The sequence below is a fragment of the Urocitellus parryii genome, chromosome 9, assembly GCF_045843805.1.
Source record: "Urocitellus parryii isolate mUroPar1 chromosome 9, mUroPar1.hap1, whole genome shotgun sequence".
Lineage (NCBI taxonomy): Eukaryota > Metazoa > Chordata > Mammalia > Rodentia > Sciuridae > Urocitellus > Urocitellus parryii.
Window position 1 is genome coordinate 37,876,868 of NC_135539.1, and position 15,478 is coordinate 37,892,345.

At 60.8% G+C, this 15,478-nt stretch overlaps 1 protein-coding gene across 1 annotated transcript; it reads right to left on the bottom strand.

Moving 5' to 3' along the window:
• Nucleotides 1-2,657: 2,657 nt before the first annotated feature.
• On the bottom strand, nucleotides 2,658-5,141 carry Elfn1 (extracellular leucine rich repeat and fibronectin type III domain containing 1). The gene has a single exon (XM_026405722.2). It carries the CDS (start codon nucleotides 5,139-5,141, stop codon nucleotides 2,658-2,660), a length of 2,484 nt encoding a protein of 827 aa, XP_026261507.2.
• Nucleotides 5,142-15,478: the final 10,337 nt, after the last annotated feature.

Sequence of the window (15,478 nt, forward strand, 5' to 3'; positions counted from 1 at the left end):
GCCACCTTCTTCTGTCCCATGACCAGGACTGTCACTGAGTGGCTGCATGACCTTGGGCAAGACAGACCCTTCTCTCTGGGCCTCCACCTGAAATTCCTTGATCCTCCCCTGCTCCTGACCTCACCACCTGGGTGTGGCCTCATCATCTTTAGCCATCGACAGGTCCTGGGCTCCCTCACCATTCTCTAGAGATGCTGCAGGAGGGTGCAGAGCCGCCCAGAGCTCAGGAGGTGCCACAGAGGTGGAAGTCTCTGCAGAGGCCTGACCTCTGGGCTGTGGGCTCAAACAGAGAAGCCCGGGACATGCAGTGTCCTAGGGAATGGCTCATCTCAGAGGAGCTCAGTGTCAGAGTGCCTGTCGAGCCCACCCAGGTTGGAGGCCACCGAGATGTCTCAACACTAGGGACCACGCCAGGCCCACCTGGGTGCAGGGTGGGGCAGACCAGCCTAGAGGCAGGCAGCGGGGCCCTGTCTGCAGCTCCGGGTTCCCCAGGGGTCAGAGATTGACCCTGCGGCTGGGGGGGGGGGGGCTTCTACTCAGTCTAAGAAAGGTTCCTAAAGCTGGAAACAGCTACGAGAGAAGGTGAACTCCGGCCGTCGTGAGGTTGCAAGCAGACGCCGCTCCTCCAGCCCCAGCCCTGCCTGCCCTCCCCACTCCCTGCATCAGGCTAGGGCCCAGATCTTTCTCCAAGGTCCACAGGCCTGCCTCCACCCTGTGGATCTGCCCTCGAGTCCTCAGGGTCCTGGTGCCTCCAGGACCCAGTCCAGCCCAAGCCTCCTGATTTACTGGGCCTTTGTCAGAAACTCAGATAGGGACTGGTTTACCCTGGATGGAGTGGGGTAGGGGTGGGTGCCCCGTGCCAGGGCCTTTAGGAAGAGCAGGGGAGGGGTCTCCCAGCCAGATAGGGGAACATGGTTGGGAGATGAGGCTCCTGGCCATCTGTGCTGATGCAGGTGGACTCAGGGCTGGAGGCCGGTCTTCATGTCTTGCTCAGCTCCGAGGGCAGGATGGGGGGTAACTGGTCTTGGCAGCAAGAAGTAGTGGAGTTAGCTTCAGGGAGGGACTTTCTCCTCTCTCCTCTAATGGTTCTAAATAAGCCCATGTTCCTCCCAGGTGGACTCTGGCCACTCATTCACCCAGCAGAGGCTCCACCAGAGCAGGCTGCCTGGAGACAGGGGTGTGGGTGAGTGGGGAGAAGGGGGTGGCAGGGCATGGTGGTGGGCTGAGGGCTGGCTCCAGTTCAGCATGGGGTCCATCCGAGGAGGGGGCTCTGGCCATCGCAGGGCCCCCATGCAGACGCATCCCCCTCCTGTCTTGAGGTCACACTCCTGCAGACCCAGGCCCACTTACACTCCCTCAGCCAGACACACAGGGCCCTGGAGCAGCCTAGGTACCCAGGAGCCGCTGCACACCCTGGGCCCTGGCCCTGCTCACTCCCACTGCCACCTCTGAGCACTTGGCTGGTTCCTGTCCTGTTCACGCGGCTCTTCCCCCCAAAGCTGCTGGACTCTCCTCCACCAAGCTGGGCTGCCCAGCTCCCCCACAGGCAGCCCCCCACCATGGTCACCCTCTCCAGCTGCTGCTCCACCCCAAAACCAGCCCCGATCAAACATCAAAGAAGCCCCCAATCTTCCCCTGAATCGCAAGTAAAAACCCAGTACAAACAGGTATTTGGGTTTTTTTTTCCTTTGCAGATATTTTTTTAGTAGACATAGTCATTTTTTGTTGTTGTTCTTTCTCATTTTACAGCAAACATTGCAAATATAGAAATATTTTTCTGTACAATGGAACGACTCGAGTATACACCAGGGACCGGGCTGGGGGTGCACAGTGCTTCCCAGCCGAGCCCCTCCACCACCCCGCCCGTCCACAGGCACGGCCTCCACCTCCCCACCAAGTCCGCAGCTTCAGGACGGTCCTGGAGGCCGCTCCGCCTTGCATCTGTTCTGTCCCTCTGCGGTGGCCTCCGGAGGTGGCAACGAAGAGACGGGCTGGACAGAGAGTCCACAGAAGACCACAGACTGGGAGGTCCCGCGGGGGGGAGGGATATGAGGCGACCATGTTGGCCACGCCCCCCCACGATAAGGGTTTTATCTTGTAAAGAATTTTACTTTTATTATTTTTTTTTTTAAAAAAGGAAGAAAAGAAAGAGAAAGAGGAAAAGGGAAAAGGCAGAGAAGAGTCAAAAGAGGAAAGATAATGAAAAAAAAAAATCCCCCACCCCCACCCCTAAGACACAGTTTTCCGAAGTCCCCGGTGTGCATGTGTGTGCGTGTGCCTCTGTGCGTGTGTGTATGGGTGCGTGTATGTGTGTGTGGTGTGTGCGTGTGTGTGCATGTATGTGCGTGCGTGTGTGCATGTATGTGCGTGTGTGTGTGTGTGCGCACGCGCGCTGCCCCCTCGGTCTGCTGGCCAGCGCACTTCAGCGCAGGTGCTGCGCCTCAGGACACTCGCCTGTCCGGGCCTGGTTGACGGCCCCTCCCCGCGGTCCGCAGGGCCTGGCTCTGACCTTCCTGTGTTGTGCGCGTGCGTCGGGTTTCCCCGGTGAGAGTCTCTGAGTTACAAATAGCTGCGGTGGATCTTGTATCCTTTTTGGTCCAGTGGGCATCACGAGTTTCGGGGAGGGCTGGCGAGGCACGGGGTGCCCGGCCGAGGGCTCAGGACTTGTGCTGGGCGGACACGCCCTTCCAGTAGTCCAGGATGTCATGCAGATCCTCGTCTTTGGCGAACTGGACCTTCTTGCGCAGGGCGTGGCCGGCGGCCATGAACTCCTCCTCGTCCTTGTGCCGCCGACGGCTCAGTCTGAAGCGCTCCCAGATGCTCTGGGTGGCCCTGCAGGTGTACTCGGGGCTGGAGGAGTAGCTCAGGTTGTGGTACTGTGGGGACAGCTGCGAGTAGGCCAGGTCGCGGGGCCGCGGCCGGGTCAGGGGCTCCAGGATGGACGCCTTGCGTCCACCCAGGCCCTCGTGGGCGGGCGGGGGCGGGGGCGGTGCCGGGGGCTCGGCCGGGTGCGAGCCGGGGTACGAGTGCCGGTGCTCGCCGTACTGCCGGCCCTTCTCGGCCTCTGCCCGCAGCACGGCGGCCGCGGGCGTCACAGTGAGGATGGTGTCGGCTGCTGGTGAGCTCTTCTCGATGTACTTGGCCTCGGCCGCCTTGTGCACACCTGAGGCCTCGGCCCGGAAGGCCCGCGGGCTGCGTGTGGAGCCGCCACTGGAGGAGGTGCTGGCCCGCGGGGGCCCCGGCGCCGTCTCCACGCTGTGGTGCCGCTGCAGGCCGTGGCTGAAGGCGTCCTTGTACCTGGGCGACAGGAAGCTGTGCTTGCCGGCCAGCGGCTCCGACAGCAGCACCAGCTGCGGCTCGGCTGTGGACACAGCCCCGGACTTGACACCCTGGAAGGCGGTGGACTCGGACTTGAGCGCATCGATGCAGTTGTTGATGATCTGGTTGACTTTGTCCACCTCCTTGGCGATGGTGGAGATCTCAGCCACGGAGCTCTGGCTGTCCGGGCCCTGCCGGCCCAGCTCGCAGTCCCTGCGCTCCGGAGCCTCCCCCGTGCGCACCTCGATGTAGTTGCCCTTGCTGGCCTTGGGCGTCTCTCCGCTCTCCACCAGCTTGTACTGCTCCACCTCGCCAGTGGCGGCGGGCAGGTACGGGATGCGGGTCACAGCCTCAGGGCCCAGCAGTGGGCCTTGGGACAGCGGAGCCAGGCCAGGCGCCTCCATCTCTGGCCCATACTTGAGCTCGATGATGGTCTTCTTCAGGCTGCCGGCGGCCGCCGCTGCCGCTGCCTTCTTGTGCTTTTCCTCCTGGCGCCTCCGCCTGCGCAGGCAGTAGTACACGGCACCCAGCACCAGCACCATGCCGAAGAGGCAGCCCAGGATGGTCATGATGTAGTGGGTGGCCGTGGAGGGGCTGGGCACCGGCCCAGGTGGGCTGGGCGGCTTGGGCAGGCAGATGGTGAGGCATGTGTGGTTGTGCTGGGTCCCGGAGCTGGTGGACACCACGCAGTAGGTGTAGTTGGTGAGCGTGTACAGGTTGGTCAGGCGGATCTCCTCCTGGGCCTGGGTCAGCTTGGACACGGTGGAGGGCTTGCTGTTGTTGTACTGCTCCAGCGTGTACATGCGGTTGAAGGGGCTGGGCAGCTGGACGGTGATGGTGGCCGAGTTCTGGGTCAGCTGCTTGACCTTAATGAGGGGACGGGCCTCGGCCTGGGTGGCCAGCGTGGCCACCAGGGGGGTGGTGCCGTCGCCGGAGAAGCATTCGTCGTAGGCACAGGGCGTGTCGCTGGGCTCGGGTGGTGGCGGTGGTGGTGGTGAGCGCCCCAGCTGTGAGCGACCTGGCACCAGGCGGGGCCCCATCACCTCGGCTGCGGCCCCGTAGGAGTCCTCCGTGCAGACAGACTGCAGCTTGCTGAGGATGCTGCGCTGGCCCTGGCGGCCCTGGCCCAGCAGGTAGTAGCCGGAGTAGACGGGCGGCGACTCGCACTGCATGCGGTCGTAGGTCTGCGTGGCGTTGGTGAAGGCGGCCAGCCAGCGCAGGAAGCCCAGCAGCTCGCAGGAGCAGTAGAAGGGGTTGCTGTACAGCTCGCACACGGACAGCTTGGCCAGGCCCACGAAGGTGCCGCTGCTCAGCTGCTGGATGCGGTTCATGGACAGGTCGATGTTGACGATGTTGGGACACTCCCAGAAGGCGCTGGCCATGACCACCTCGATGAGGTTGGCCTGCAGGTACAGGTACTCCAGCTTGCTCAGGCCCCGCAGCATGCCCTCCGTTAGGTTGCGCAGCCGGTTGTAGCCCAGCTGCAACACCTGCAGGTTGAACTGGGCCGAGAAGGCGCCGTCCTCGATGTAGCCGATCTCGTTCTTGGTGAGGTTGAGGTACGTGAGGTTGCCGAAGCGGCTCAGCGAGGCGTACTGCACACTGCGGATGCGGTTCTCGTTGAGCCGCAGATCCACGATGGTGTTGTTGATCTGCTGCGGGATGGCCTCGTAGGGAGGCTGGTTCTGGCTGCAGATGGCCAGCCACACGAACCCCTTGTCACCCTCAATCAGCCAGCAGTCGCCGTGGGCCAGCCCTCCCGCGTGCAGCAGGGTGGCAGCCGCCACGCACACCCACAGCACACCCCACCCGCGACCGGCCATCGGGACCCTTGCGGAAGACCCTGCTCAGCCTACCCAAGGGGACCCGGTGGGGGGCTGGGCAGCAGCTCCCAGGGGGGAGACGGGGTGGGACGGGGAGCGGTCTGCACTCTCAGCCGTGTCCTGTCCCAAGCTGCATGGCCACGCGGCGCAAGTGCTGGGGAGGGGGGACACCTCCGTCACGGCCCGCGGCCCCTCGTAGTCTGCCCCAGGTCTGCAGTGACTACAGCCTCCTTCCCCATGGGCCTGCGTGTCCTGGCAGCTCCGCCTGGTGCCTCTGCTCGGTGGAAGTCCCTGCTGCAAGACAAAAGAGGAGAGAGAAGGTCACCGAGGCCCCCTGGACGGGCAGGGCCTGAGTCCTGGCTCCCAAGAGCCTCTGCTGGAAAATGGGGCCAGAAGCTTCCTCAGGGCGCAGGGGTGGGGGGCACGGGGCGGGGGCAGGAGGACCAAGAAAAACTGGGGCTCCTCCCGCCTCTGCCTCAGCTTCCTCATCTGCTGAGGGGATATGATGCCACCTGTGTGGCTGGGCTCCCAGGAACTGTGACTGCGTGCAGTCGGGACCCACGCGGCCCACTCCCCACTGAGCATAGCCCTGGGTAGATGGGAAACTGAGGCCCAGAGACGGAGCAGAGTCACCTGGCCAACAGGTGAAGGGGCTGCCCCAGTGGGGACATGTATGTGCCTGAATGACCTTGCTGGGCTCTGTGCCCTCCACTTGGGAACTAAGATGCCACTTCTGCTTCGAGAGGGCCCAGCCACAGCACCCTCAGAGTCACCTGTAGGGGCCCAGTGCACCCTGCGGATGTCCTGAGCCCAGACAGAGGATCCTTCCGGAGCATGGCTCCTCTCAAGCTCCTTCAGAGACTGGTCCCGAGGTGCCTGGCCCGGCCACCAGCAGTCAGGGCTTGGTCTGAGCTCTCTGGCAAGTTATGCCCTCTCTGAGCCTCAGTTTCCCCAAATGAATCAGCTGGGAGGCCTCTGAGGCCACCAGCCCATCCCTGTGCCCTCTCCGTACCCCACCCCCACGTTGGTGGAGTCTGGCAATGAGATCTAGAAGGAAGGCGGGGAGCCCGCTCGGCCAAGAAGTCCCCGCACTCTGCAGCCCCCCCCCCAGGCTTGGGAGGGACAACTCTGCAGTCCCAGGGCCTGAGCTGTCTCCCTCCACCCCTACCTTGTGGCTGGGCAAGAGTGTCCCCCCCGCCCTGCAGCCCATGAGCACAGGTGCCTCATCCGTCACCCAGTGTCTGCCGCAGCCGAGGGCTAACGGGGCTGCAGGCTGCGGGGAGCCTCACGGGGAGCAGGCCGGGGCTGAGAGTACCAAGGTGTGGGGGACCCCGCCACCCACCCAGCAGGATGACCTCCCTGCCCCCTCGTGTTTTCCCTGCAGGAGGGAGAAATGGGTTTGTGTTTGCTTGTTAATATTTGGATTTACAGCCAGCCTCTGTCACCGCTCTCTGGCCTGGCGGGCAGCCAGCCGAGTGTATTTCACCGATATTGACGTCTGCAACTAGTCCGCACTGAGGCGGTTCAAATTAGGAGAAAAAAAAAATATGATGATGTGAAATGGATTTTCCCCTCTTTGGAAACTTCATAAAGAACAATTTTGATCTGGCTCCTGGGAAGAGGCTATTTCTGATCTAAAGACGGGGAGAGATCAGAGGGGCTAGGGGCTGCGGAGGGGTCCGGGCAGGCCGAGGAGCTGACCCCAGGGCAGGGCCCAGCCCAGCCTGGACACCTGGGGTCAGGAATGGCTCAGCGGGATGGGGGCCAAGCCCGGGAGCCTGCCAGGAGAGCCGCAGTGAGGCCCCCGCAGGACGCAGCTGGTCACGTAAAACCCAGTTGCAGGGGAGCTCTGTGACATCCAGGAAAGGCTGAGGGCTCATCTCTGTCACCACTGTCGTCTCAAGCATTGCACGGTACGGGGTACCTGCAGCCTGCACCCCCCAGGGCGCCCCCTCCCTTCCTGCCAGGCTCCGTCTGCCCGGGAACCTGTGCCGACCTGTGATCTGTGTCGCCTGGGCCTCCCGAGGGCCCGAAGCCCAGCAGAGGTAGAGGGTGTCAGGTAGGGACTGGGAAAGCACAGGACTGTCCCCAGGCTTCCAGAAGGGGGTGCTCCGAGCTGCCGCAGGCCCAGCCAGGAAGTGTGGCGCCCCAGCAATGTGATCATAATCACCTTAATCTCTTGCTCAAAATAACCCAAAGTCAAGCTAAGCAGGATTACAGGGTCTACAGAGTCCTATCACAGGTGCCGCGCGACTCCCGCCACGAGGGCCCCAGGGCCGGGCTGCGTGGGCACAGGGGTTCACGCCTGTGGGCCTGCGCACGTGTGTGTGTGTGTGTGTGTGTGTGTGTGTGTGTGTGTGGATGGGGTGCCGCCGACATGCGGGTCCCCGTACACATGTCCACCTACACACGTGTGCATGTGTGGGAACTTGTACCAGGGGTTTTGCCACAGCCCCTGCTGGGACTCCCCTTCCTGCCCCCCCCCTCGTCCCCATGTGGCAGTGTAAGAGTCTGTGCGTCCATTCAAGCCGCTGAGAGTCTCTCCCTCCCCCCCCTCCCCCCGCAGCCTCCTCCATCAGGCTGGGCCGGCCTGTGTGATGGGCTGGCGGGACTGGTTTTCCATCTTGTGCTAGATTTATTTTTTGATTTATTTATTTTGGTACTAGGGGTTGAACCCAAGGGTGCTCAACTACTGAGCTACATCCCCAGCCTCCCACCCACCCACCCCCACACACATTTTTTAATTATTTTTATTTTGAGACAGGGTCTCACTACGTGGCTTAGGGCCTAGGTGAAGTGCTGAGGCTGGCCTTGAATTTGCAGCCTCCTGTCTCAGCCTCCCGGGTTGCTGGGATTCTAAGGTGTGACCACCATGCCAGGCTCTTGCCAGCTTTTGCACCTGCCCCCACCTGGCCTTGTCACCAAACCTCCCAGGTGCAGAAATGCTGGGCTAGGATGTGAATCTGGTGGCTGGTCCCCGTGTGGCCAGACGCTTGGCCTTTGCCCCTCTGTAACCCCACAACCTCAGCCTAGGAAGGACCCCCAAGTTCTCCTTCCACCCCTAACTTTACACATGGGGACACTGAGGCCCCGAGAGAAGGACCTGTCCAAGGTCACCGAGTGAATCAGCGCGGGAGCCTCCCCCTGCCAGGGACTAGAGAGAGGGGCTGGTGACTGAGCGGCTGGTGACTGACCATGCGCCACATTCAGAGGCTCAGCGGGTGCTGTCCAGCCGAGCACCGCTGGCCACTTGTGGCTATGAGCACCAGAAACGTGGCCAGTGGCTGCGGTGTTGGACTGCATACTTCTAGAACCTTCCGTCAAAGCAGCCAACTGACTGGACTTGAGCAACCTCCACCCTGCACCCCCCTCCTTCCCCTTAAGAGCAAATTTTCCTGGAAGAGAGGCCAACAGTTTTAGTCCCATCTCCTCATTTCATCTTCTCTCAGCCCTTCCTGTCCAGCGTCCAGCGTCCACGCCAGCTCTCCGCAGCTCTGCGGCTGGCTCCCATCAAGGTCGCTGGCCACCTCCTCCTGCCATGTCCAAAAGGCGTGCTTTTATTATCTCGTTCAGCCCTCGCAGCACCTGGCCCAGGTCCTCGGCTCCAGGCTTCAGATGGGCCACTCTCTCCTGTCCCCACTGCTGGGTCCTCACCTGGACCTCTGGCTGTCCTTGGAGCCCAGTGGTCCTCAGGTCCCTGCCCTAATGCTCCCCAGGTGGGCTTGTTCCTTGTGGTTACAAGGGGGACCCTCCCAACTCTGCAAACGGTGTGTGACCTGGGGCAGACGCAGAACCCTGAGGTCAGGTTTTGGAGGTCAGACTCAGCCCCGAGGATGGGGCTGGAGTGGGGACCATCGCTGGCCCCTGCAGAAAGGGGCACTCCGAGGGACCCATTGAGGAGCAGCGTCCACCTGGTCCTGGGAAGTAGGACCCCCCCACACCCAGTCACCACGGGTGTCCCAGCTGGAGCTTGGAGCAGAGGGGCAGTCTGCCTGACCTAGGGGGAGACTGTAAAAGATGCCACATTCCCAGGGGACAGCTGGCCAGTTAGAATCTTGCATATGGCAGGAACATCCAAAAGACCCTGGGAAGGACATGAATCTGACTTCCCTAAAGCACTCTCGCCGGGTGGGTGGCAGGTGCACCGACAGCAATAGAGTGGGGACAGCTTGCCACAGTAAAGCGCCCCTGGACTCAGTCCCTAGTACCCAGGCTCCCCACCCAGAATCACCGAACCGGGCGTCTCTGGGACTCTGCGCTGAGAAGTCCAGGACCTGGTGTCTGTCTGCCTGGTGCCCTTGTGACGCCTCCTGGCCTCCCCCACCACCCGTGCACGCTGACACAGAGTCACTCCAGCATCTCCCGGCCACCGGTGCTCGCCCACGCCGTGCCCATGCTGAGAGCACCTCTGTCACCAGAGGACGACGGGGACCGTGTGGAAGGCTCCACAAGTTCCCTCTGTCACATCAACCCTGTGGCCTGTCGCCGCTAATGAAATAAAGAAATACGGTGTTTCCGGGCTTTGAAACTTCTTATGACCGGATTTGCATAATCGCAGCCGCTGTCCGTGCTGGGAGGGAGCACATCTGTCTAAAAATACCGCTCCTCTCCTCCCGCCATCATGTAGCCAGACGAGGGGCCCCCGCAGGGCCGGGGCCAGGGCTGGGCCGGGCATTGGCTGATGGACTTTCTTTCCACCCCCCGGGAAAACGTGGGCCGAGGGCCAGGCGCGGGGAGGCGGGGAGATGGGCGGAAAGTTAGAGATCGATAACTTTTCACCGTTCCAATGTTTGGCCGATAGATCATGTTTACTGCTGATGCTTCCCTGCCTCCGCAGCGTGACTCTGGCCAGAACGGTCTCCCCCCGGCTCTGCCGCAGAGCCTCCGGGGGTGTGACGGCACGTCAGGGAAGCTGTGGCCTCTGGCTGCAGGCAGCACCAACCTGGGGGAGCCGAGCAGGTGGAGTCCAGCCAGACCCCTGCTGCGTCAAGAGGCACAGGACCGTCTCAGGCCAGAGGGTGAATGTTGGCTTTGCCACCCTCTGGCTGTGTGACCTTGGACAATTCATTCACCCTCTCTGAGCCCGTCTCTCAAATGGAGACAACTGTGACATCTCCCTCCCACGTTTTTTTTTTTTTTTTGGGGGGGGGGGGACATGACCCGATCACTTAAGGCTTTTGCAGTTGCCCAGTGCAGGGTTCCCTGTGGGCATCTGTCTCCTGTTCCTCCAACTGTCCTTTGGCCTGAGCGGTGGGGGAGAGGAGCATGGGTACACGGAGCTGCATGGCCGCCATCCCAGGTGCCCACGTCGGGGAGGCCCCACGAGGGCTCCCCCTGACCCAGGGGCTTCCTCATGCCCTCCAAGGGCTGGCCATCTTGCTCCTCTGCTGTCCCTGTGGCTGGCTCCGGGTCAGGCCTGCCCAGCCTCCAGGAGCGCTGAATCAGCAGGCCTGGCTCCCCGGACTTGGCCACAGGGTCGCATCTGGTCTGCGCTGGACCTCAGCGGGCCCTGACCTTGTCCTCCAGGAGGCCAGGCTCGGGGAAGGCGGCGGAGACCACTTCCCACCACACCCCCTCCCTCCCGTCAGACTGGGGTCACTGGAGAAGGTGACCCATGGCCTCGGGTGTTTGTGACCTCTGCAGACCTCAGGGCCTTCCCTGCGTGGTCAGAGCAGGACACTCAAGAGTGTCCACAGAGGGGGCCTCGTTTCCTCCGAGGTCTGCATGTACTGAGTGCCTGCTGGATACTCAGCCCTCCACAGCCCAGGGAGACGGGCAGGGCCACCCCGACAGACAGGCAAGGAGACAGAGGCTCAGAGGGAGGCCAGGCAATTAGCTGGAAACGGAGATTCCCACCGCCTCGTCCCCAGAGGGAGCCTGGGGCCCTGTGCTGTGGTGTGAGCATCCCCCGGTCCCCTGCAGCCTGGTCCCCGCTCCTCCACCCCTCCTCCTCCAGGTCCAGCAGCTCCAGGCTGCTCGCAAGTTAATTAGGGACCCAAACATTTAATGGTCTGTTGTGCTTCCACCGGGGCCTCTTTTTAAATTAAAAAACATGATGTATGGCACCGTTGGAGGGAGAAATCACTTTGCAATGGCTCCCCGCTCAGGCTTTGGCAGGGCTGCGGGGAGGAGGGTGCCTGGCTGGCCCCTGGAGATGAGGGACGGCGGCGTGTCACCCTCTCTGCTGGAGACGAGGGACCGGCACGTGACCCTCTCCAGGAACACGGGTCCACCCCTCGCCATTGGAAAGCACACCGCTTAAACCAGGCCTGGGTCTAGGTGTCCAGTGCACGCCTGGCACCGTCCCTCCACACCCTTCTAACCCTGGCAGCTGGGAAGTTCTATCTTTAGTCTGACCTGAATCCCTCCAGTGGTTTTGAGGGATGGCTGGTTTGAGATCTGCTACTCTCTTCCTGGTAGTACTCTGACCTCCAAGAGCCCCGTGAATTCTGGGAAGCCCTTTCTGATTACCCTGAGCTCGAGGATTTTTTGTCCCAGTTCTGAGCTCCGACCCCAGCCTGGCAGGACCGCAGGAAGGATCTCATGGTAGGAGGTGGATGGGCCCCTGGAGGACCCTGAGGCCAGCTCCCCAACCCAGGCCAGGCACAGAGATGGAGCCACTGTTTGCAAGCCCCTCACAGGGAGGGGGGAGGGGGAGGGGAGGGGGAGGGGAGGGGGAGGGGAGGAGGGGGAGGGGGAGGGGGCCCTGGGAGCCCTCCCACACCCCCATGGTCTCCTGGACCTCGGACACTTGCGGCTGCTGTGGATTGTGCTAAAGGTGGTGGGCGTGGCTTCGAGCAGGAGTTATGAATGAGCAATTAGCCCTCAAATGTCGTGTTCATAAAGCAGGGGACCTGGCCGCCGGGGTGCGGGGTTCCAGCTTCCTTGGAAACGGAGTCCCGGGAGGACAGAGCAGGCAGGAACGGTCAGCACTGTCCCTCACAACCCGAGCCTGGAAACGCTCCTGTTGGTGGGGAGAGCTGGGTCCCCACTCCGGGGATGCCACCCAGGACTCGGGTAAGTCTGGCCGTGACGGTACCCACGACTCCCACAGCCAAGGTCAGGGACATGGGCACCCGAGAGCCCTGCTCTCCAGGAGGCTCCTGGGCCACACCAAGTCCCCCCACGGCCACCCTTCGGGAGGTCTTTGCCAAGGGCTGGTCTGCAAGGAGTCCCACCTGGGTCCCCTGAGCCGGGGACACAAATGTACATGTCCCGTGGTCTTTTTCCAAAGTGACCTCTCACCTGTCCCCACTTGGGACAGAGGCTTTGGCAGGAAGGGCAGCCCCAGGCCTGAGGCCCCTCACCTTCCCCGTCTGCCCCAGACCGGCCTTCCTCCGCCAGGCAGCCTGGGGACCACTGAGCCACCCTGAGACCGGACGCCCGCCTGCAGCTGCCAGTGCGAGCGCCGTGCGGTCTGAATTCTCACATTTAACGTCCAATCCACCCGGAACGTATTTCTCTGGTGTAAAGAAGGATCAGAATTGATTTCCTCCCCTCCCCCAAGCAGGCAACAAATTGTCCTGACACGTCCATTGAATAATCAATTCCCTCTGGTTGATCTGTGAGGCTCCCGGCTCTCCCTCCTCCCTCCACAGCCCCGAGTGGCTCCCCAGTGCCCTCAAGAGAGTGTCCATACCTCACAGCAAGACCCACAAAGCCTTGATGAGGGTCCCTGCGTCTCTCCCCCCTCCCACGTGTAAGGAGGTGCTCCACCTGGGTTTCTAGGGTCTGCTGGAAGATGCCGTCTGGGATACCTGGAAGGCTAACTCGTCCCACCACCCCACCCACTCTCTGCTGAGTGCCGGTCTGGGCTTGGACTGCAGGCTGGGGCTGGGCTGCCCTCTGCACCCATAAAGTCCCACTAGGCCCAGTCAGGACGGCGGCGATCTGATTCCTTTCCCCATCTCAAGTCGTCTAGACTGCAAGCTCACGGCCACAGGGTGAGGCCAGTATTCCCTCCCAGGCCCAGAGCCAGCCCCCACGCAGCAGGGCTGCCCATGACACCCAGTGACGCTCAGTGACGCTGAGCTTTCCTGGGGCAGCCCCTCCCTCCCCTCCCTCCCTGAAATGGATGTTGGCAGCACTGAGACACCATCACCCGTAAAGACCCTCTCTCTGTCCCCCCCCCCCTTTGCCTGCTCTCTTTGCTCTTTTAGCTTCCGGAAACTTGAAGGACAATCATTTTCTCTTGCTTTTCCAAACTGGCCACCCAGTGGCAGAGGGGATGGCACTGAACCTGCAAAAAAATTAGTTCCGAGATTCCAGCACGGCACACGGCACTCCTCCTGCTCTCCCCAAGGTCTCCCAGGAAAGCTTTATAGAGTTCTTCATAATGAACCTCTATTCTTCTTGTAAATTTATTCCGGAGAATTCCTTGGGTTTTTTTTTTTATTATTATTTTTATTTATTTTTTTTGTTGTTGTTCTTTTATTGTAGCCATTGTGAGCGGGGGACTGTTGATTTTATTATGCGTTCCAACTGGTTGTTCTTGGTACAAATGAAAATTATTGATTTGTAGCATGTTTGCTTTATATCCAACCCGGTACCTTCCTATTAAATTCTCGTATTAAATTATTTTCTCTGTTGGTTCTCTTGGTCTCTAGGGCCTCGGAATCATACCGGCTGCAAACGATTTGTGATTCTTTCCTACAGGCGCGCCGTGTAATCCTGTTTCGTGTCTTATTGCTTTGTCCTGCATTTCCGGACAATAAGAAAAGTACGTTTTTTGTTTTCTTTTTTTAAATAGAAGATTTTGAATGGGAATCATTAAAAACGTCATCGTTTAAAATGAGGCTGGCTGTTGAACTGAGACAGATTCTTTAATGTGATAAAAAAAAAGTACCTTTTTTTTGGTCTATTATTAGCAGTTACTTTGAAGTCAGAACTTGGCATTGGATTTCTGTCAGAAACCTTTTGTCATTTATCAACACGACATTCTGGCTGACCTGCGGATACCGTGTATTATATTAATAGATTTCTCTAATATTAAGCCATCTTTGAATTCTTTGTGCAAATCCTACATAATCACGGCAGATTATCTCTCTAATATTCTGCCGAATTGGATTTGCTTGTGTCTTGTGGAGGACTTTGGATTCGATATTCACAGGCGAGACTGCTGTGGGGTTTCGTTTCCTGGACATCTTTGCGGTTTGGGATGTGGGGACCGGTGTCACTCCCTCCTCCAAACAGTGGCCACCAACTCATCCAAGAGATGCTTGGGATGGGGACCCCCATCCCCACCCCAGGTTCCGGCGGCACGAGGTGGCCCCGTGAGCCTCTTTGTAAATGAAGGGTCATCCTCGGCAGTGGGAGGTCACCCAGTTTGTCCTTCATGCCTCCTGGGTCTTCCTGATGCAGGGTTGGCTCCTGGTAGGGCAGAGCCATCTCCCCTGGGAACACACATGGCGGCTCAGAAGGTGGATTTGGAACCTCCATCCTGGACAACAGGGCCACCCAGTAGGGGCTGGCCCTGGAGAACTGCTGAGGGCCACGGAGGATGGGCCTGGAGACTGTCCCTGACGCCCCTGCCCCGGCCCCCACAGAGCATCCATCCTGAGGGCCATCACGGGGGCAGTGGCGAGGCCAGCAGCAGGGATGTCCAGCAGATCCGATTCCTGAAGGGTGGCTTTGACTTCATGTCCCATTGCTCATGGCCCTTCCCTCCCTGTCAGAGCCTGGGTCCTCTCCGCAGCCTGGGGCCCTCTGGCTGAGCCCGTCTTGACCAGCCCTGGCTGAGGCAGCGCTCTGTCCCCCAGCACAGGACAGAAGTGGCTTCCCAACACACTGCTGGGAGACACTGCAGGCCCAGGTGGGTCCCCAGCTGCGGTGCCATCTGGAAAGAGGCCTCGGGCCTCGGCGCTGGCTGGGGAGTGCAGGAGCCAGGACCAAGCAGAGCAGATGCCCACAGAAGCCCCCGAGCACCTGACCGCAAAGCGCAGGGTAGAACGGCGGGTCTGGGGGCAGGTATATGAGAGCAAGCACCAGGGCAAGGGGCAGCTGGTGGCCCTGCTCTCCCCAAGGACCCCTTCCCCGTCTGTCTGAAGCAGCTCTGGCCTGAGAGTCACAGGGAGGACCCCTGAGCACAGAGGGCTCCGAGTTTGGGGTCAGGGACAGCTGGCCAATGCCCGCCTCACAGGGCAGGTGGCGTGGAACCTTGCTGGTCCCCTGGCCCCTCCTGCCAGCTGGGGGATTTGGGTGGAAATCTCTAAACCCTGAACCTCAGTCTCTTTTTTGTACCGGAGATGGAACTGGGCAGTGCTCAACCCCTGAGCCCCAGCCCCAGCCCGACTTGGTGTTTTACTTAGAGACGGCATCTCACTGAGTTGCTTAGCGCC